General features: G+C 49.0%; 1 protein-coding gene across 1 annotated transcript in view; it reads right to left on the bottom strand.

Moving 5' to 3' along the window:
* Positions 1–17,161: 17,161 nt before the first annotated feature.
* Positions 17,162–22,222, bottom strand: part of LOC139277449 (transcription factor HIVEP3-like) — a 197,995-nt gene continuing 192,934 nt past the window's right edge. The window contains exon 6 of the mRNA XM_070895920.1: positions 17,162–17,377. Coding sequence (XP_070752021.1) covers positions 17,258–17,377 — 120 coding nt within the window. The 3' untranslated portion in view covers positions 17,162–17,257. The remainder of the gene's footprint in view (positions 17,378–22,222) is intronic.

The following is a 22,222-nucleotide window of genomic DNA, read 5'->3' as shown; positions in this document are numbered from 1 at the left end:
TTATGTGGCACCTTGTCAAATGCCTTCTGGAAATCCATATACACCACATCCACTGGTTCCCCTTTATCCACACTGTTCATTACATCCTCAAAGAACTCCAGCAAATTTGTCAAACATGACTTCCCCTTCATAAATCCATGCTGACTCTGCCTGACCAAATTTTGCTTTTCCAAATGTCCTGCTACTGCTTCTTTAATAATGGACTCCAACCTTTCCCAACCACAGATGTCAGGCTAACTGGACTATAGTTTCTTGTTTTTTGTCTGCCTCCTTTTTTAAAGGAAGCAGATATAAGGCCAGACTTCCGGCTTCATTGTCGCCGATTTTCTCGGCGTTACAGCTGTTTTTTTTTGCCCGGCGAGAGTTTGCACGCAAGTCTTTTCCTTGGTATTGCCCACATCAGAAGTCGCCCGCTGGGACCAGACCGCCCGCGTGCAACGCTGAGAGTAACCACCAGGGCGTAAGTTTGGGCTCAGCTGCCGGCGTCCAAACCACCAAGAGACCCGTCCTGTAAGTGCTGCTTAAACAGGGCGGTAAGGGGGGCCCTGCAAAAAAAGGTCAGTTAAAGGTTATTTAATTATTTATTTCAAATTTTACCGCGGCCATTAGGCTTAAAACTGTCTCGGGAATGCGTAGTATGTGGGTACTTTTTATAATGATAATGTTTTATTTAGGTTTCCTCCCTCGGTCGGCCCAACCACAGCCTTGGCCTAAATTTTTCTACTTCCGGTCCATTCCGCTAACGACCGCCCATTTGTCTAACTCTCCACTTACCGAGAATGAGTCTGCAACGCTGACTTTTTTCACCGACTTTTATCGCTGGGCGATCCGTTCCACACACCTTTAACCTCAAAATGGAAATTCTCGGCCATTTTTTTCGCTGAGCATTAACGATCCTTCTCAGCGGACAATCAGGCATTGAGGGCCTTTATGGAAAGTCTGGCCCATAGTCTCAGACTAAGGGGCCGCCCATTTAAAACCTGTACAAGCCAGATGGGTTGCACCTCAACTGAGCCAGGACCAATATCCTGGCGGGGGGGTTTTCTAGTGCTGCTGGGGAGGGTTTAAACTAGCTTGGCACGGGGAAGGGAACCTGAGAATAGATTCAGTATGGAAGGGAGTAAAGCTGGAATTAGAAAGCAAAAAATAAAGAAAGTGAGTTTGAAGGAGAGAGGAAACAAGCAGGAAAAAAGGGTAAAAAAACAAACTTAAAGGCACTTTGTCTAAATGCACGAAGCACTTGTAACAAAAGAGATGAGTTGACGGCACAAATTGAGACAAATGGGTATGATCTGGTAGCCATTACAGAGACATGGTTGCAAGGTGACCAGGACTGGGAATTAAATATTCAGGAGTACTTGACAATCCAGAAGGACAGACAGAAAGGAAAAGGGGGTGGGGTAGCTCTATTGATAAAGGATGGAATCACTGCAATAGTAAGAAACGATATTGGCTCAAATGATCAGGATGTTGAAACAGTTTGGGTGAAGATAAGGAACAATAAGGGGAAAGTCACTGGTGGGCATAGTCTATAGGCCTCTAGCAGTAGCAACTCTGTTGGTCGGAGCATAAACCAGGAAATAGTGGGGGCTTGTAAAAAGGGCAATAATCATGGGTGATTTTAACCTCCACATTGATTGGACAAATCAAATTGGTCAGGGTAGCCTTGAGGAGGAGTTCATAGAGTGCATAAGGGATGGGTTCCTTGAGCAGTATATAATGGAACCAACCACGGGGCAGGCTATCTTAGATCTGGTCCTGTGTAATGAGACAGGATTAATAAACAATCTCCTAGTAAAGGATCCCCTAGGAATGAGTGATCATAGCATGGTTGAATTTCAAATTCAGATGGAGGGTGAGAAAGTTGGATCTGTAACCAGCGTACTAAGCTTAAATAAAGGAGACTATGAAGGTATGAGGGCAGAATTGGGTGAAGTGGACTGGGAAAATAGATTAAAGTGTAGAATGGTTGATGAACAGTGGTGTAATTTAAGGATTTAAACACAGTACTGGCAACTGTGACTTCAAGGCCAAATCTTTTCTTTTTTCATAGCTCCGTAAATCATAGTCAAAACAATCAGGGAAACTGCCACACTTGAAACACATTTTCACACAAACTACATACACTCCAGCATTTAGTTTTTTAAGATCCCGTTCACTGAACAAATCTTGTGTTTTATTTCTCTCGGCACAAAAACGGAAACTTCCGAACAAATTGCTGTTTTTAACCCCGATCGGACAGACAGCTAGTGGTAGGAACAGTTCACCATCTGCCCGGACCGGGCTGTGTCATCGCCCCAACCCTCTTCTCAATCTTCCTCACTGCCATGCTCCACCTCACAGTCAACAAGCTCCCCGCTGGAGTGGAACTAAACTACAGAACCAATGGGAAGCTGTTTAACCTACACCGCCTCCAGGCCAGGTCCAAGATCACCCCAACCTCTGTCGTTGAGCTACAGTACGTGGACGATGCCTGCGTCTGCGCACATTCAGAGGCTGAACTCCAGGATATAGTCGATGTATTCACCGAGGCTTTTGAAAGCATGGGCTTTACGCTTAACATCCGTAAGACAAAGGTCCTCCACCAGCCTGTCCTCACCGCACAGCACTGCCCTCCAAACATCTAGATTCACAGCGCGGCCCTCGACAACCTGGACCACTTCCCATACCTCGGGAGCCTCTTATCAACAAAGGCAGACATTGATGCGGAGATTCAACACCATCTCCAGTGCGCCAGTGCAGCCTTCGGCCGCCTGAGGAAAAGAGTGTTCAAAGACCAGGCCCTCAAATCTACCACCAAGCTCATGGTCTAAAGGGCTGTAGTAATACCCGCCCTCCTGTATGGATCAGAAGCATGGACGACGTACAGAAGACAAGTTACTGGAGATAAATCACTAACGATATCTCCGCAAGATCCTGCAAATCCCCTGGGAGGACAGACACACCAACATCAGTGTCCTTGCCCAGGTCAACATCCCCAGCATTGAAGCACTAACCACACTCGATCAGCTTCGCTGGGCAGGCCACTTAGTTCGCATGCCATCCACGAGACTCCCTAAGCAAGTGCTCTACGTGGTGCTCCTTCATGGCAAACGAGCCAAAAGTGGGCAGCAGAAATGTTACAAGGACACGCTCAAAGCCTCCCTGGTGAACTGCGACATCACCACTGACACCTGGGAGACCCTGGCCGAAGACCACCCGAGGTGGAGAAAGTGCATCTGGGAGGGCACTGAGCTCTTCGAATCTCTGCGCTGCGAGTGTGATGAGGTCAGACGCAGGCAGCGGAAGGAGCGTGTGGTAAACTAGTGCCACACCACCGCTCCCCACTTTCCCTGACGAATATCTGTCCCACCTGTGACAGAGTCTGTGACTCTCATGTTGGACTGTTTAGCCACCAAAGAACTCATTTTATGAGTGGAAGCAAGTCTTCCTCGATTTCGAGGGACTGCCTATGATGATGACTGTTATATATGTAAACTTGTATTTACTCTGTACAGCCACCAGAGGCTCATCCCCTGGAGTCCCAAGGGATCCCATAATCCCTTGGAAGCACAGGTATTTAAGGAGGCTTCACAGATTGGAGAGGCACTCTGGAGACATGCAATAAAAGACTAAGGTCACACTTTACTTTGAGCTCACAGTGTTCCGTCTGACTCTTTCTCCATACACAACAACTGGCGATGAGATACAGATAGCCAACCCAAAGATGCAGAGAACAGTGGGCATCCTGGAGATATTTTCGGAGGGAGATGCTTGGGAAACTTTTGTGCAACAACTCAACCAATACTTCGTGGCCAATGAGCTAGATGGGGAAGAGAGCGCTGCCAAACGAAGGGCGATCCTCCTCATCGTCTGTGGGGCACCAACGTATGGCCTCATGAAGAATCTGCTCACTCCAGCAAAACCCACGGAAAAATCATACAACGATTTGTGCACACTGGTTCGAGAGCATTTGAACCCAAAGGAAAGCGTTCTGATGGCGAGGTACCGGTTCTACACCGACAAAAGGTCTGAAGACCAGGAAGTGGCGAGTTATGTCGCCAAGCTAAGACGCCTTGCAGGACATTGTGAATTTTAAGGACAGTTGGAGCACATGCTCAGAGACTTTTTTGTACTTGGCATTGACCACGAAACCATACTTCACAAACTTTTGACTGTAGAGATCCCAACCTGGAGTAAGGCCATAGCGATAGCCCAGGCGTTCATTGCCACCAGTGACAATACTAAGCAAATCTCTCAGCACACAAGTGTTGCTACAAGTACTGTGAACAAAGTGATGTTTTCAAATCGTAACATACAGGGCAGGTCACACATACCTGCAGCTACACGGCTGCAGATGTCTCAGAGTCCACCATCAAGGGTGATGAATGCAAGGCCATTAACACCTTGTTGGCGTTGCGGGGGTGATCATCGTTTCCATTCATGCTGATTCAAAGAGTACGTTTGCAAGGGCTGTGGAATAATAGGACACCTCCAACGAGTGTGCAGGCGAGCTGCAAAGCCTGTTAAACCTGCAAACCACCATGTTGCAGAGGAGGACAGATCCACAGAGGATCATGATGAACCAGAGCCTCAGATCGAGGAGGCAGAGGTACATGGGGTACACACATTCATCACAAATTGTCCCCCGATAATGCTGAATGTTGAACTAAATGGACTCCCGGTGTCAATGGAGCTGGACATGGGCGTGAGCCAGTCCATCATAGGCAAAATGACTTCTAAAGGGTTGTGGTGCAACAAGGCCTCAAGACTAGTCTTAACTCCAGTTCGCAGGAGACTAAGAACTTACACGAAAGAACTGATTCCTGTAATCGGTAGTGCTACCGTAAAGGTCTCCTACGATGGAGCGGTGCACAAGCTACCACTCTGGGTGGTACTGGGCGATGGTCCCACGCTGCTTGGCAGGAGCTGGCTGGGAAAGATACGCTGGAACTGGAATGATGTTTGAGCGCTATCTCCCGCTGATGACACTTAGTGTGCCCAGGTCTTAAACAAATTTCCTTCGCTGTTCGAACCAGGTATCGGGAAATTCCAAGGAGCAAATGTGCAGATCCACCTAATTCCGGGGGTGTGATTCATCCATCACAAGGTGAGAGCAGTACCATACATGATGAGAGAAAGGGTAGAGATCGAACTAGACCGGCTGCAAAGAGAGGGCATCATTTCACCGATCGAGTTCAGCAAGTGGGCCAGTTCTATTGTCCCAGTCCTCAAGGGAGATGGCACCATGTGATTACAAAGTAACTATCAATCGTTTCTCCCTGCAGGACCAATACCCACGACCAAAGGCCGACGATCTCTTTGTAACACTGGCGGGAGGAAAGATGTTCACGAAGCTGGAGCTTACTTCAGCCTACATGACGCAGGAACTGGAGGAATTATCGAAGGCCCTCATCTGCATCAACACGCACAAAGGTCTTTTTATTTATAACAGATGCCCGTTTAGAATCCGATCGGAGGCGACGATATTCCAGAGAAACATGGAAAGTTTACTGAAGTCGGTCCCACACACCGTGGTCTTCCAGGACGACATCTTGGTCACAGGTTGGGACACAGTCGAGCATTTGCAGAACCTGGAGGAGGTTCTTAGTCGACTCAACCGCGTGGGGCTCGAAGTGCGGTTTCCTGGCGCCTGAAGTGGAGTTTTTGGGAAGGAGGATTGCGGTGGACAGCATCAGGCCCACCAATGCCAAGATGGAGGCAATCGAGAACGCACCGAGGCCACAGAACGTGACGGAGCTGCGGTCGTTTCTGGGACTCTTGAACTACTTTGGTAACTTCTCACCGGGTCTCAGCACACTGCTAGAACCATTACATGTCTTACTATGAAAAGGGGGCGAATGGGTTTGGGGTAAAAGCCAAGAAAATGCCTTTGTAAAAGCGAGAAAATTGTTATGCTCCCAAACAAATTGCTTGTGTTGTATGATCCATGTAAGTGTTTGGTACTAGCATGTGATGCACCCTCATATGGCGTCGGGTGTGTATTGCAACAAGCTAATGATTTTGGAAAACTGCAACCGGTTGCTTATGCATCCAGGAGTCTTTTTAAGGCTGAGAGAGCCTACAGCATGATTGAGAAAGAATTGTTAGCATGTGTCTATGGGGTAAAGAAAATGCATCAATATCTGTTTGGGCTAAAATTCGAATTGGAAACTGACCATAAGCCACTTATATCCCTGTTCTCCGAGAGTAAAGGGATAAATACCAATGCATTGGCCGCATCCAGAGATGGGTGCTCACGTTGTCCGCATACAACTACGCCATCCGCCACAGGCCAGGCACAGAAAACTGCGCCGATGCTCTCAGTAGGCTGCCATTGCCCACCACGGGGTTGGAAATGGCGCAGCCCTCAGATCTAGTCATGGTCATGAAAGCATTTGAGAGTGAGCAATCACCTGTCACTGCCCGGCAGATCAAAACCTGAACAAGCCAGAATCTCTTATTATCTCTCGTCAAAAGCTGTGTGCTTCACGGGAGCTGGTCCTGTGTCCCAGTGGAAATGCAGGAAGAGATAAAGCCGTTCCAGCGGCGCAAAGATAAAATGTCTATACAGGCAGACTGCCTTCTGTGGGGCAATCGAGTAGTGATCCCCAAGAAGGGCAGAGACACCTTCATCAATGACCTCCACAGTACCCACTCAGGCATCGTAATGATGAAAGCGATAGCCAGATCCCACGCGTGGTGGGCCAGTATTGATGCGGACTTAAGAGTCCTGCGTTCACAGATGTAATATATGCTCGCAGTTAAGCAATGCACCCAGGGAGACGCCGCTAAGTTTATGGTCTTGGCCCTCCAAACCATGGTACACGTCGACTATGCAGGCTTGTTCTTGGGTAAAACGTTCCTTGTGGTTGTAGACGCGTACTCCAAGTGGATTGAATGTGAGATAATGTCGGCTAGCACGTCCGCTGCCACTATTGAAAGCCTGCGGGCCATGTTTGCCACACACAGGCTATCCGATGTCCTGGTGAGCGATAACGGGCCATGTTTTACCAGTGCTGAGTTTGAAGAATTCATGACACAGTCTAAGGATAAGGGGAAAGCCATTTAGGACCGAGATGAGGAGAAATTTCTTCACCCAGAGAGTGGTGAACCTGTGGAATTCTCTACAAAAGAAAGTTGTTGAGGCCAATTCACTAAATATATTCAAAAAGGAGTTAGATGTAGTCCTTACTACTAGGGGGAATCAAGGGGTTTGGCGAGAAAGCAGGAATGGGGTACTGAAGCTACATGTTCAGCCATGAACTCATTGAATGGCGATGCAGGCTCAAAGGGCCGAATGGCCTACTCCTGCACCTATTTTCTATGTTTCTATGTATGTTTCTATGACCCATAACGGGATCAAACATGTCACATCTGCCCCGTTTAAACCAGAGTCCAATGGTCAGGCAGAGAGAGCAGTGCAAACCATCAAGCAAGGCTTGAAGAGGGTAACTGAAGGCTCACTGCAGACTTGCCTATCCCGAGTCCTGCTTAGCTACCGCACGAGACCCCACTCACTCACTGGGATCCCACCTGCTGAACTGCTCCTGAAAAGAGCACTTATGTCAAGGCTCTCGTTAGTTCACCCTGATCTACATGAACTGGTAGAGAGCAGGCGGTTTCAACAAAGTGCATACCATGATAGCGCAAATATGTCACGCGATATTGAAATCAATGATCCTGTATTTGAATTGAATTATGGACAAGGTCCCAAGTGGCTTCCTGGCACTGCCGTGGCCAAAGAGGGGAGCAGGGTGTTTCGGGTCAAACTTTCAAATGGACTCATTCACCGGAAACACTTGGACCAAATCAAACTCAGATTCACGGACTATCCTGAGCATCCCACCTTGGACCCTACCTTTTTTGATCCCCCAACACAAACACCAGTGGTAACCGGCACTACGATTGACCACAAAGCAGAACTCATCATCCACAGCAGCCCTGCAGGGCCCAACACACCAGGTAGCCCAGCAAGGCCAGCTGTATAGCAGCCCAGTGAGGGCCCAACAAATGATTCAACAACACCAGCTTTCACACCGAGATGATCAACCAGGGCAAGAAGGGCCCCAGATCGACTCACATTGTAAATAGTTACACTATTGACTTTGGGGCGGGGGGGGGGGGGATGTTGTTATATATGTAAACTTGTATTTACTCTTTACAACCACCAGAGGGCTCATCCCCTGGAGTCCCAATGGATCCCATAATCCCTTGGGAGCACAGGTATTTAAGGAGACTTCACAGGTTGGAGAGACACTCTGGAGACCTGCAATAAAAGACTAAGGTCACACTTTACTTTGAGCTCACAGTTTTCAGTCTGACTCTTTCTCCATATACTACAATTACATTTAAGGAGATATTTCACAACTCTCAAGAAAAATATATTCCCGTGAGGAGGAAAGGATGTAAGAGAAAATATAGCCATTCGTGGCTAACTAAAGAAATAAAGGACGGTATCCAATTAAAAACAAGGGCATACAAAGTGGTCAAAACTAGCGGGAGGACAGAAGATTGGGAAGTTTTTAAAAGCCAGCAAAGAATGACTAAAAAAATGATTAAGAAAGGGAAGATAGACTATGAAAGTAAACTAGCACAAAATATAAAACCAGACAGCAAGAGTTTCTATAGGTATATAAAAAGGAAAAGAGTGGCTAAAGTAAATGTTGGTCCCTTAGAGGACGAAACCGTGGAATTAGTAATGGGGAACATGGAGATGGCAGAAACTCTGAACAAATATTTTGTATCAGTCTTTACGGTAGAGGACACTAACAATATTCCGAGACCGTCCTTTATTTCTTTAGTTAGCCACGAATGGCTATATTTTCTCTTACACCCTTTCCTCCTCACTGGAATATATTTTTCTTGAGAGTTGTGAAATATTTCCTTAAATGTAATTGTAGTATATGGAGAAAGAGTCAGACTGAAAACTGTGAGCTCAAAGTAAAGTGTGACCTTAGTCTTTTATTGCAGGTCTCCAGAGTGCCTCTCCAACCTGTGAAGTCTCCTTAAATACCTGTGCTCCCAAGGGATTATGGGATCCATTGGGACTCCAGGGGATGAGCCCTCTGGTGGCTGTAAAGAGTAAATACAAGTTTACATATATAACAACATTCCCCCCCTCCCCCGCCCCAAAGTCAATAGTGTAAGGGGCTATAGAGGGGGAGGAACTTAACACAATCACAATCACTCAGGAGATGGTACTCAGTAAGACTAAAGGCAGATTAATCCCCTGGACCTGATGGCTTGCATCCAAGGGTCTTAAGAGAAGTAGCGGCAGGGATAATGGATGCATTGGTTGTAATTTACCAAAGTTCCCTGGATTCTGGGGAGGTCCCAGCAGATTGGAAAACTGCAAATGTAATGCCCCGATTTAAAAAAGGAGGCAGACAAAAAGCAGGAAACTGTAGACCAGTTAGCCTAACATCTGTGGTTGGGAAAATGTTGGAGTCCATTATTAAAGAAGCAATAGCAGGACATTTGAAAAAGCAAAATTTGGTCAGGCAGAGTCATGGATTTATGAAGGGGAAGTCATGTTTGACAAATTTGCTGGAGTTCTTTGAGGATGTAACGAACAGGGTGGATAAAGGGGAACCAGTGGATGTGGTGTATATGGATTTCCAGAAGGCATTTGACAAGGTGCCACATAAAAGGTTACTGCACAAGATAAAATTTCACGCCATTGGGGGTAATATATTAGCATGGATAGAGGATTGGCTAACTAACAGAGAACAGAGAGTCAGGATACATGGTTCATTGTCTGGTTGGCAACCAGTAACTAGAGGGGTGCTGCAGGGATCAGTGCTGGGACCCCAACTATTTACAATCTATATTAACTACTTGGAAGAAGGGACTGAGTGTAACGTAGCCAAGTTTGCTGATGATACAAAGATGGGAGGAAAAGCAACGTGTGAGGAGGGCACAAAAAATCTGCAAAAGGACATAGATAGGCTAAGTGAGTGGGCAAAAATTTGGCAGATGGAGTATAATGTTGGAAAATGTAAGGGCATGCACTTTGGCAGAAAAAAAATCAAAGAGCAAGTTATTATTTAAATGGAGAAAGATTGCAAAGTGCTGCAGTGCAGTGGGACCTGGAGGTATTTGTGCATGAAACACAAAAGGATAGTATGCAGGTACAGCAAGGCCATTGGTATCTTGACCTTTATTGCAAAGGGGATGGAGTATAAAAGCAGGGAAGTTTTGCTACAGTTATACAGGGTATTGGTGAGGCCACACCTGGAATACTGCATGCAGTTTTGGTTTCCATATTACGAAAGGATATATTTGCTTTGGAGGAAGTTCAGAGAAGGTTCACTAGGTTGATTCCGGAGATGATGGGGTTGACTTATGAGAAAAGGTTGAGTAGCTTCGGCCTCTACTCATTGGAATTCAGAAGAATGAGAGGTGATCTTATCGAAACGTATAAGATTATGAGGGGGCTTGACACGGTGGATGCAGAGAGGATGTTTCCACTGATGGGGGAGACTAGAACTAGAGGGCATCATCTTCGAATAATGGGCCACCCATTTAAAACTGAGATGAGGAGAAATTTCTTCTCTCAGAGGGTTGTAAATCTGTGGAATTCGCTGCCTCAGAGAGCTGTGGAAAGTGGGACATTGAATATATTTAAGGCCAAGATAGACAGATTTTTGATCGATAAAGCAATAAGGGGTTATGGGGAGCGGGCAGGGAAGTGAAGCTGAGTCCATGATCGGATCAGCCATGATCTTATTGAATGGCGGAGCAAGCTCGAGGGGCCGAATGGCCTACTCCTGCTCCTATTTCTTATGTTCTTATGTTCTTAATAGCCTTCGTAGCTTCCCAGACAATGAGGTCATGGCAGAGACAATGTTTCTCGGAAGCCCTTATTGTTCATAGGGTCAGAGAATCATAGAAATTTACAGCACAGAAGGAGTCCATTTTGGCCCATCATATCCACGCCGGCCGATCAAGAGCTATTCAGACCAATCCCACTTTCCAACTCTAGGTCCCTGCAGGTTACGGCACTTTAAGTGCACATCCAAGTATCTTTTAAATGCTGGAGGGTTTCTGCCTCTACCCTTTCAGGCAGTTAATTCTGGACCCCCATCACACCCTAGGTAAAGAAATTTCCCCTCATATCTGCTCTATATCTCCCCCATTACTTTAAATCTATGCCCACTGTTTGTTGACCCCTCTGCCAAGGGAAACAGGTCCTTCCTATCCACTCTATCCAGGCCCCTCATAATTTTATGCACCTCAATCAGGTCTCCCCTCAGCTAAAGAAAACAGACCCAGTATCTCCAATCTTTCCTCACCATCAAAATTCTCCAGTCCAGGCAACATTCTTGTAAATCTCCTCTACACCCTTTCCAATGTAATCACATCGTTCCTGTAATGTGGTGACCAGAACTGCACACAGTATTCCAGCTGCGGCCTAACCAGTGTTTTATACAGTTCAAGTAAAACCTCCTTGCTCTTGTGTTCTATGCCTTGGCTAATAAAGGCAAGTATTCCGTTTGCCTTCTGAACCACCTTATCTGCTTGGCCTGCTACCTTCAGCGATTTGTGGACCTGCACTCCAAGGTCCTCTACACTTTTCAGTGCTGTACCATTTAATGTGTATTCCCTTGCCTTGTTAGACTTCCCAAATGCATTACCTCACACTGATCCAGATTAAATTCCATTTGCCACTGTTCTGCCCACCTGACCAGTACATTGATATCTTCCTGCAGTCTGCAGCTTTCTTCTTCATTATCAACTACACGGCCGATTTTAGTGTCATCTGCAAACTTCTTAATCATACCCCAACATTAAGTCCAAGTCATTGATATATACCACAAAAAGCAAGGGACCCAGTACTGAGCCCTGCAGAACCCCACTGGAAACATCCTTCCAGTCACAAAAACATTCATCGACCATTACCCTTTGCTTCCTGCCTCTGAGCCAATTTTAGATCCAACTTGCCACTTTGCCCTGGATCCCATGGGCTTTAACCTTTGTGACCAGTCTGCCATGTGGGACCTTATCAAAAGCCTTGCTAAAATCCATATACACTACATCATATCCACTGCCCTCATCGACCCTCCTGGTTACCTCCCGAAAAATTCAATCAAGTTAGTCAGACACGACCTTCCCTTAACAAATCCATGCTGACCGTCCTTGATTAATCCGTGTTTTTCCAAATGAAGATTTATCCTGGCCCTCAGGATTGTTTCCAATCATTTTCCCAAGACTGAGGTTAGGCTGACTGGCCTGTAATTACTTGGTCTATCCCTTTCTCCCTTTTTAAACAAAGGTGCAACATTAGCAGCCAGAGGGGTTTGGAAAATGATGGTCAGAGCCTCTGCTATTTTCTCTTTTGATTCTCTTAACAGCCTGGGATACATTTCATCCGGGCCTGGGGATTTATCCACTTTCAAAGCTGCTAAGCCCCTCAATACCTCCTCTCTCACTATGTTTATCTCGTCTAATATTTCATACTCCTCCTCTATCATTGCAAAGTCTGCATCGCCCCTCGCTTTTGTGAAAACAGATGAAAAGTATTGATTAAGAATCACACTCACGTCTTCCACCTCCACACACAAATTTTGTTTATGGTCTCTAATAGGCCCCACTCTTTCTCTAGTTATCCTCTTGCTCTTGATGTATTTATAAAACATCTTTGGGTTTTCCCTGATTTTATTTGTCAACATGCTTTCATGCTCTCTCTTTGCTTTCCTAATATATTTTTAATTGCACCCTGCCTTTAATTGGTCTTGCTTTTAACCTGTCTTTTGCATTGCGCATGGTGCTGCTGACCCTGTAATATATGCACGACCTGTTTGTGCACCACCCTAATGGCAACTTTCACATCCTCATTATCCTTCCCTGTTTCTCGTGGCAGTTGTTGCTGGAACTAACTTCTTCTTTCCGAGCTTTACTCTCATCCCCTTGATTCACACACGGACATTGTAAATATTGCTCTTTAGCTCCGACCAGTCTGAGGTTTCCTAACACCTGTGCTGCTTCCCTTAATTGTGAGGGAATATAAGCTTCATCATAATTCACCGCCACCGGTATTGTTTCTGTGTGCCGTACCGACACATTACTCCTTGCCCTTTCTCTTCATCTTCCACAATTTCCTTTTCTGCCTTTTTCCACCATGTGTCTAATGCATTCCCTCCCTCCATGACCCCTGCCTGGACACACTATACCTCTCTGTCTCTGCAGGAGTGGTTCAATCTCTTCCTGGCACGTTGAATGATCAGCACATGTTTCGAGTTCCCTGTGCTGCCCTCACACCCCCCGGAACGCTGCCATTACGTCTCCAGACTCCTGAGACACTCGACTCTTTTCCTTCCGTTCACTATCCACTTCTTCTCGCTGATGCCCGCAGTGGTGTTGCAAATCAACTTCTTGTACTTCTAGGTAGCTGCCCCTTGTCTCCATCCTTTTCCTCTCTCCTTCTCGCTCCTGTCCAGCCTCCGACAATTCATTCCTCAATCTTCCTGTTACTGCATCCTTTTCCTGCAACCTTTCTTCATGTCGCTGCTGTTCCTGCGCTAACTGTTGTGTTTTTTTCTGACATGCCAACACCCCATTTTGATTTTCTTGGCCATGGGAGTTTCCCCCCGTTCTGCAGCTGCTGTAAGAGAATCGCACGCAGTCACAACGACTCGCACCCATCCCTCTCTCAACGGTTATTTCTTATCCACATACTGCTCTACCCTATCTTCAATTGTTCCCCTATCAGGTCCTTGTTCCAGCGCCATTTCTGTCGGTAGGCTAACCCGCGCCTTTCTCTTTCCTCTAATTCCAGAATCCGACCTGAACCCATCCGCTGGGATAAAATGGTCAAGGCTCACGGCTCAGTATTCTTTTAACTGTTTATTATATGCCGGATAACAACCGTCATTGCACATCAACCAGTAACTCTCTTTAGTTTCAAACACCATTCACCCCAGCAGTCATTCAGAGGAGCAGGTTTCCATATGTGTGGTTGACCAACTCCACCTGCAATTTCCTTGTAAGTTGCTGAGGTTTGATCCAAAACACACAGTTTTTATAACACAAAGAACCTGCCCGTAACAATGAATGGCGCAATCCCCCCTTTGATGTACCTTTTGATCACCTCCCCAACCTGGGTCAGTGAATAGTCCATTATCACACAAGGAAATATCCTCCTTCTGTTCAATGTTCAGCCAATATCACACAAAGTGTTTTGATGGGGAGGTTCGTGTCTATCCACATAGCAAAAGGGTTTTCCACTCCTGCAACAAGGTTGACATTAGCATTTGGAAAGGGTGAAGCAACGCTTCAGACTTGGTGGGGCCGTGGTCATCACCTGTTCTGTCTTGTCAACAGCCTTACCTCTGTATCTAACCCGTGCTGTACCTGCCCTGGGAATGTTTGATGGGACAGTGTAGAGGGAGCTTTACTCTGTATCTAACCCGTGCTGTACCTGCCCTGGGAATGTTTGATGGGACAGTGTAGACGGAGCTTTACTCTGTATCTAACCCGTGCTGTACCTGCCCTGGGAATGTTTTATGGGACAGTGTAGAGGGAGCTTTACTCTGTATCTAACCCGTGCTGTTCCTGCCCTGGGAGTGTTTGATGGGACAGTGTAGAGGGAACTTTACTCTGTATCTAACCCGTGCTGTTCCTGCCCTGGGAGTGTTTGATGGGACAGTGTAGAGGGAACTTTACTCTGTATCTAACCCGTGCTGTTCCTGCCCTGGGAGTGTTTGATGGGACAGTGTAGAGGGAACTTTACTCTGTATCTAACCCGTGCTGTTCCTGCCCTGGGAGTGTTTGATGGGATAGTGTAGAGGGAACTTTACTCTGTGTCTAACCCGTGCTGTACCTGCCCTGGGAGTGTTTGATGGGACAGTGTAGAGGGAGCTTTACTCTGTATCTAACCCGTGCTGTATCTGCCCTGGGAGTGTTTGATGGGATAGTGTAGAGGGAACTTTACTCTGTATCTAACCCGTGCTGTACCTGCCCTGAGCCGGTTTGGCGGTTCATTTCTCTCATATCCATTCGGTCGCGATGACGAGTCTGTCTTCATCACTGCTGCTGTCCTCATTCTGCACTCGCTGCTGTCTCCTTGTTAGTTCCAGAGATCTGACCCTCCTCCGCCTGTTTGGAAATGCAGCATTGGGGAGAACCTGGGCTTCACAAATCCCCTCATTGCTCTTCCCATCAATCCACTGGGAATTCTTGTATTTAATCCTGGCCCCATCCTCAGAGATGGATGGCCCACAGGCAGATGGGGTCAGAAGGCCAGACTGACTGGGGTGATGGGTCAGGAAGCTTGTTTGCTGAAGGAATTTCAGCATTTCAGTCTCCAAAGATTCTGAATGTTTAAATGTTGCAGCAGTATGTAGAGCAGGAGGCTCGTTGCTGTCTGAGTTACCGGTGTCCAGCATTGTGTGATCAGGGCCCGTGCGGTTTGCTCGCCAAGTATTCTCTGCAGCAAGCGTCTCTCTAAACAAACAATCCTGACCTTCAGCAACACCAACGGCAAGCTCCGGAAAACTAATAATCATTGTGGGCACTGCGGACACTGTGGGTACAGTGGGCACTGCGGGTACAGTGGGTACAGTGAGTACAGCGGGTACAGTTGGTACTGTGGGTACAGTGGGTACAGTGGGTACTGCGGGTACAGTGGGTACAGCTGGTACAGTGGGTACTGTGGGTACAGTGGGTACAGTAGGTACAGTAAGTACAGCGGGTACTGCGGGTACAGTGGGTACAGTGGGTACTGCAGGTACAGTGGATACAGTAGGTACAGCGGGTACAGTGGGTACAGTGGGTACTGCGGGTACTGCGGGTACAGTGGGTATAGTGGGTACTGCGGGTACTGCGGGTACAGTGGGTACTGCAGGTACAGCGGGTACAGTGGGTACTGCGGGTACAGTGGGTACTGTGGGTACAGTGGATACAGTAGGTACAGCGGGTACAGTGGGTACTGTGGGTACAGTGGGTACTGCGGGTACAGTGGGTACAGTGGGTATAGTGGGTACTGCGGGTACAGTGGGTACTGTGGGTACAGTGGGTACTGCGGGTACAGTGGGTACTGTGGGTATAGTGGGTACTGCGGGTACTGCGGGTACAGTGGGTACTGCGGGTACAGTGGGTACAGTGGGTACTGCGGGTACTGCGGGTACAGTGGGTATAGTGGGTACTGCGGGTACTGCGGGTACAGTGGGTACTGCGGGTACAGTGGGTACTGCGGGTACTGTGGGTACAGTGGGTATAGTGGGTACTGCGGGTACTGCGGGTACAGTGGGTATAGTGTGTACTGCGGGTACTGCGGGTACAGTGGGTACTGCGGATACAGTGGGTACTGCGGGTACTGCGGGTACAGTGGGTATAGTGGGTACTGCAGGTACTACGGGTACTGCGGGTACAGTGGGTACTGCGGGTACAGTGGGTATAGTGGGTACTGCGGGTACTGCGGGTACAGTGGGTATAGTGGGTACTGCGGGTACTGCGGGTACTGCGGGTACTGCGGGTACAGTGGGTATAGTGGGTACTGTGGGTACTGCGAGTACTGCGGGTACAGTGGGTACAGTGGGTACTGCGGGTACAGTGGGTACTGCGGGTACTGCGGGTACAGTGGGTATAGTGGGTACTGCAGGTACTGCGGGTACAGTGGGTATAATGGGTACTGCGGGTACTGCGGGTACAGTGGGTACAGTGGGTACTGCGGGTACAGTGGGTACTGTGGGTACTGCGAGTACTGCGGGTACAGTGGGTACTGTGGGTACTGCGAGTACTGCGGGTACAGTGGGTACTGTGGGTACTGCGAGTACTGCGGGTACAGTGGCTACAGTGGCTACAGTGGGTACAGTGGGTACTGCGGATACAGTGGGTACTGTAGGTACTGCGGGTACAGTGGGTACAATGGGTACAGAGGGTACAGTGTGTACTGCGGGTACAGTGGGTACAGTGGGTACAGCAGGTACAGTGGGTACTGCAGGTACAGTGGGTACAGTGGGTACTGTGGGTACTGCGGGCACAGCCGGTACCACTGGTACAGCAGGTACAGCGGGTACTGTGGATACTGTGGGTACAGTGGGTACAGTGGGCACAGTGGGTACTGCGGGTACAGCCGGTACTGCGGGTACAGTGGGTACTGCGGGTACAGTGGGTACAGTGGGTACAGCCGGTACCACGGGTACTGCAGGTATAACGGGTACTGCGGGTACAGCAGGTACTGTGAACGACCAGCGAAGTAGCGTAGAGGAGAGCCCGGGAGGCAGGAGGTAAACGCTAGGCTGTGGAGTCTCTGAGCTGGGCGTTCCCTTGACCTTTAGTCCACAGATCGGCAGCTGACAGCTGTAAGCAGAAGGATCACTCTGCAACAACAGTAATCGGACAGTTCCAGCCTCCACGGCAGGGTGCAGTGCTCCTGGACACAGCGACACAAGGACTGGCTGGGAATACAACAATAGTACAGAAATTTATAGAACCCCATCACAGCTCACAGTCATACAGTTCATACTATATCTTAATTGCACACTGTGTGTTAGAGTCTCGAATATATATTTCTGGGAACGGTAATATAGTGGTTATGTTACTGGTCTAGTAATCCAAACCCTGGACCGAATGATCCAGAGACATGAGTTCAAATCCCACCATGGGCAGCTGGGGAATTTAAATTCAATTAAATAAATCTGGAATAAAAAGCTAGCGTCAGTAGTGGTGACCATAAAACTACCGGATTGTAGGAAAAACCCGTCCTTACCCGGTCTGGCCTATATGTGACTCCAGACCCACAGCAATGTGGTTGACTCTGAACTGCCCTCTGAAATGGCCCAGCGAGACACTCCATTGCAACAAACCTCTACAGAAAACTATAAGAATAAAACTGGTCGGACCTCGGCACCGGGTACAGACACGACAACAGCACTCCCAGCGCAGGCGACCCGGCAAAGTCCTCCTCACCAACATCTGGGGACTTGTGCCAAAATTGGGAGAGCTGTCCCACAGACTGGTCAAGCAACAGCCCGACATAGTCATACTCACAGAATCATACCTTTCAGCCAATGTCCCAGACTCCTCCCTCACCAGCCCTGGGTATGTCCTGTCCCACCGGCAGGACAGATCCACCAGGGGTGGCAACACAATGGTATACAGTCGGGTGGGAGTGGCCCTGGGAGTCCTCAACATTGACTCCGGACCCCATGAAGTCTCATGGCTTCAGGTCAAACATGGGCAAGTAAACCTGCTGCTGATTACCACCTACCGCCCTCCCTCAGCTGATGAATCAGTACTCCTCCATGGTGAACACCACTTGGAAGAAGCACTGAGGGTAGCAAGGACACAGAATGTACTCTGGGTGGGGGACTTCAATGTCCATCACCAAGAGTGTCTCGGTAGCACCACGACTGACTGAGCTGGCCGAGTCCTGAAGGACATAGCTGCCAGACTGGGCCTGCAGCAGGTGGTGAGAGAACCAACACGAGGGAAAAACCTACTTGACCTCGTCCTCACCAATCTACCTGTCGCAGAGGCATCTCTCCATGACAGCATTGGTAGCATTGATCACCGCACAGTCATTGTGGAGACAAAGTCCTGTCTTCACACTGAGGACACCCTCCATCGTGTTGTGTGACACTACCATCGTGCTAAATAGGATAGATTCAGAACAGATCTAGCAGCTCAGAAGTGGGCATCCATGAGGCACTGTGGGCCATCAGCAGCAGCAGAATTGTATTCCACCACAATCTGTAATCTCATGGCCCGGCATATCCCTCACTCTACCATTACCATCAAGCCCGGGGACCAACCCTGGTTCAATGAGGAGTGTAGAAGAGCATGCCAGGAGCAGCACCAGGCGTACCTAAAAATGAAGTGCCAACCTGGGGAAGCTGCAACACAGGACTACATGCATGTTAAACAGCGGAAGCAGCATGCTATAGACAGAGCTAAGCGATCCCACAATCAATGGATCAGATCAAAGCTCTGCAGTCCTGCCACATCCAGTCGTGAATGGTGGTGGACCCTTAAACAACTAACGGGAGGAGGAGGCTCCATGAATATCCCCATCCTCAATGATGGCGGAGCACAGCACTTGAGTGCAAAAGACGAGGCTGAAGCGTTTGCAACCATCTTCAGCCAGAAGTGCCAAGTGGATACAGCAAAGGCTATGGGCCCCGACAACATCCTGGCTGTCGTGCTGAAGACTTGTGCTCCAGAACTAGCCGCGTCTCTAGCCAAGCTGTTCCAGTACAGCTACAACACTGGCATCTACCCCACAATGTGGAAAACTGCCCAGGTATGTCCTGTCCACAAAAAGGAGGACAATCCAAACCGGCCAATGACCGCCCCATCAGTCTACTCTCAATCATCAACAAAGTGATGGAAGATGTTGTCGACAGTGCTATCAAGCGGCACTTACTCACCAATAATCTGCTCACCAATGCTCAGTTTGGGTTCTGCCAGGACCACTCGGCTCCAGACCTCATTACAGCCTTGGTCCAAACATGGACAAAAGAGCTGAATTCCAGAGGTGAGGTGAGAGTGACTGCCCTCGACATCAAGGCAGCATTTGACCGAGTGTGGCATCAAGGAGCCCTAGTAAAACTGAAGTCAATGGGAATCAGGGGGAAAACTCTCCACTGGCTGGAGTCATACCTAGCACAAAGGAAGATGGTTGTGGTGGTTCGAGGTCAATCATCACAGCCCCAGGACATCGCTGCAGGAGTTCCTCAGGACAGTGTCCTGGGCCCAACCATCTTCAGCTGCTTCATCAATGACCTTCCCTCCATCATAAGGTCAGAAGTGGGGATGTTCGCTGATGATCGCACAGTGTTCTGTTCCATTCACAACTCCTGGGATAATGGAACAGTCCATACCCGCACGCAGTAAGACCTGGACAACATTCAGGCTTGGGCTGATAAGTGGCAAGTAACATTCATGCCACACAAGTGCCAGGCAATGACCATCTCCAACAAGCGAGAGTCTAACCACAGCCCCTTTACATTCAACAGCATGGCCATCGCTGAATCCCCCACCATCAACATTCTGGGGGTCATCATTGACCAGAAACTTAACTGGACCAGCCACTTAAATACTGTGGCAATGAGAGCAGGTCAGAGGCTGGGTATTCTGCAGCAAGTGTCTCACCTCCTGACTCCCCAAAGCCTTTCCACCATCTACAAGGCACAAGTCAGGAGTGTGATGGAATACTCTCCACTTGCCTGGATGAGGGCAGCTCCAACAACACTCAAGAAGCTCAACACCATCCAGGACAAAGCAGCCGCTTGATCGACACCCCATCCACCACCTTCAACATTCACTCCCTCCACCACCGGCGCCCCCTGGCTGCAGTGTGTACCATCTACAAGATGCACTGCAGCAACTCGCCAAGGCTTCTTCGGCAGCACCTCCCAAACCCACGACCTCTACCCCCTAAAAGGACCAGGGCAGCAGGCGCATGGGAACACCACCACCTCCACGTTCCTCTCCGAGTCACACACCATCCTGACATGGAAATATATCGCCGTTCCTTCATCGTCGCTGGGTCACAATCCTGGAACTCCCTCCCTAACAGCACTGTGGGAGCACCTTCACCACACGGACTGCAGAGGTTCAAGAAGGTGGCTCACCACCACATTCTCAAGGGGCAATTAGGGATGGGCAATAAATGCCGACCTTGCCAGTGACACCCACATATTGTTAATGAATAAAAAAAGGGAAACTCAAGGGGAAAAAATACAAGCGCTCTGCGTCAGAATCAGCAACTGTGCTCTGCACGGGAAGCCCATTCCTGTGTGTTACAGTCCGGGGCCATATGTTAGACACATTTGTGAGTGAGATGGATCAATATTAGTCAAGTTACAGTCAGTAACACAGGACACTGTGGGGAGGCGTTACTGGCGGAGCTTGCTGAACATGAGGAGAGTGAGTTTACCATGGTTGAGTGCTTGGTGATTGTTACTCGTTGGGTAGGGGTCTGTCCGAGAATCATAGAATGAGACAGTACAGAAGGAGGTAATTTACAGGTCTGTGCTACCCTTTGAAAGATGCACCAGTTAGTCCCACTGCCCCCTGCTCGTTCCACGTAGGCCTGTCCATTTTATTTCTCCAATTGCCCTTTGAAAGTTACTCTGGAACCAGCTCCCTTTCAGGCAGCGCGTTCCAGATGGAAACAACTCGCTGCGTAGGCCGGGTTAGTTTCCCTGCTGGATTTGTGTGCTCACTGAGGTTAGTGTTGGGAATGAAAACCTTCCAATCCTGATCTGCTTCACTCCCGGATTCAGTGCAGTGCAGCTTGAGCAGAGGAATTACATAGAAATCACACCATGGAAAAACGTTTGTTTGCCCAGCCAGTCTTCACACGAACTGTATCTGAACTCCATGTATCCTCCTGTCCATCACGTCACCCCTCTCCTTCACCCACTTTCAATGGTGACATGGGGTGGGGTGGGGGAGGTGTAAGATAGGTGAGCAGGTGGGAGTGGGTGGAGGTGGGCTGTTAAATGGGCACAAATTCCAGCCGCGTCAGGAAGCTGTGTCCACCCAGTAACCTGCGGGTTTAACAAGTGGGCAGGACATGGGGCGGGCAGACAACCCGTTCCCAGGGCGCCGGATGGCAATGTCAATATTTTAATGGGGTTGGCAGTCTCTGATTTAACCTGCTTTGAATGTTTTACAGTGGCTGGCTGGGTTTCCCAGGCCTTGGGAAACCCGGCATCTGAAGGATGTGAGGATGGCTTCGGGGAGAAGGTAAGTGCCTTCACTGCATTGCTTGTGGATCAGGAGGGGCAGGAGTGCATCTCCCAGTACCCCAAGCTCCGCCGGGGTCAGAACCCCCATACACAGCCCCGCCCCCACAGGGGTCAGGGGTCAGACCCCATACACAGCCCTGCCCCCACCCCCCCCGGGTCAGGCACCCATACACAGCCCCTCCCCCACGGGGGTCAGGGGTCAGACCCCATACACAGGCCTGCCCCCCCCCCCCACCCGGGTCAGACACCCATACACAGCCCCTCCCCCCCGGGGTCGGGGGTCAGGCACCCATACACAGCCCCTCCCCCCATTGAGGGTCAGGGGTCAAACCCCATACACAGCCCCACCCCCCATCCCCCGCCGCCCCCCCCGTGGGGCTGGTGTCAGACTCCCATACACAGCCCCTCTCCCCGGGGTTGGGGGTCAGACTCGCCATACACAGCCCCTCCCCCTGGGGTCAGAGCCCCATACACAGCCCCTCCCCCTGGGGTCAGACTCCCCATACACAGCCCCTCCCCCCCGAGACCTGGGGTCACAACCC

The sequence above is a fragment of the Pristiophorus japonicus genome, chromosome 12, assembly GCF_044704955.1.
Source record: "Pristiophorus japonicus isolate sPriJap1 chromosome 12, sPriJap1.hap1, whole genome shotgun sequence".
NCBI classification, from domain to species: domain Eukaryota; kingdom Metazoa; phylum Chordata; class Chondrichthyes; family Pristiophoridae; genus Pristiophorus; species Pristiophorus japonicus.
This window is presented reverse-complemented; position numbering and strand designations above follow the sequence as displayed.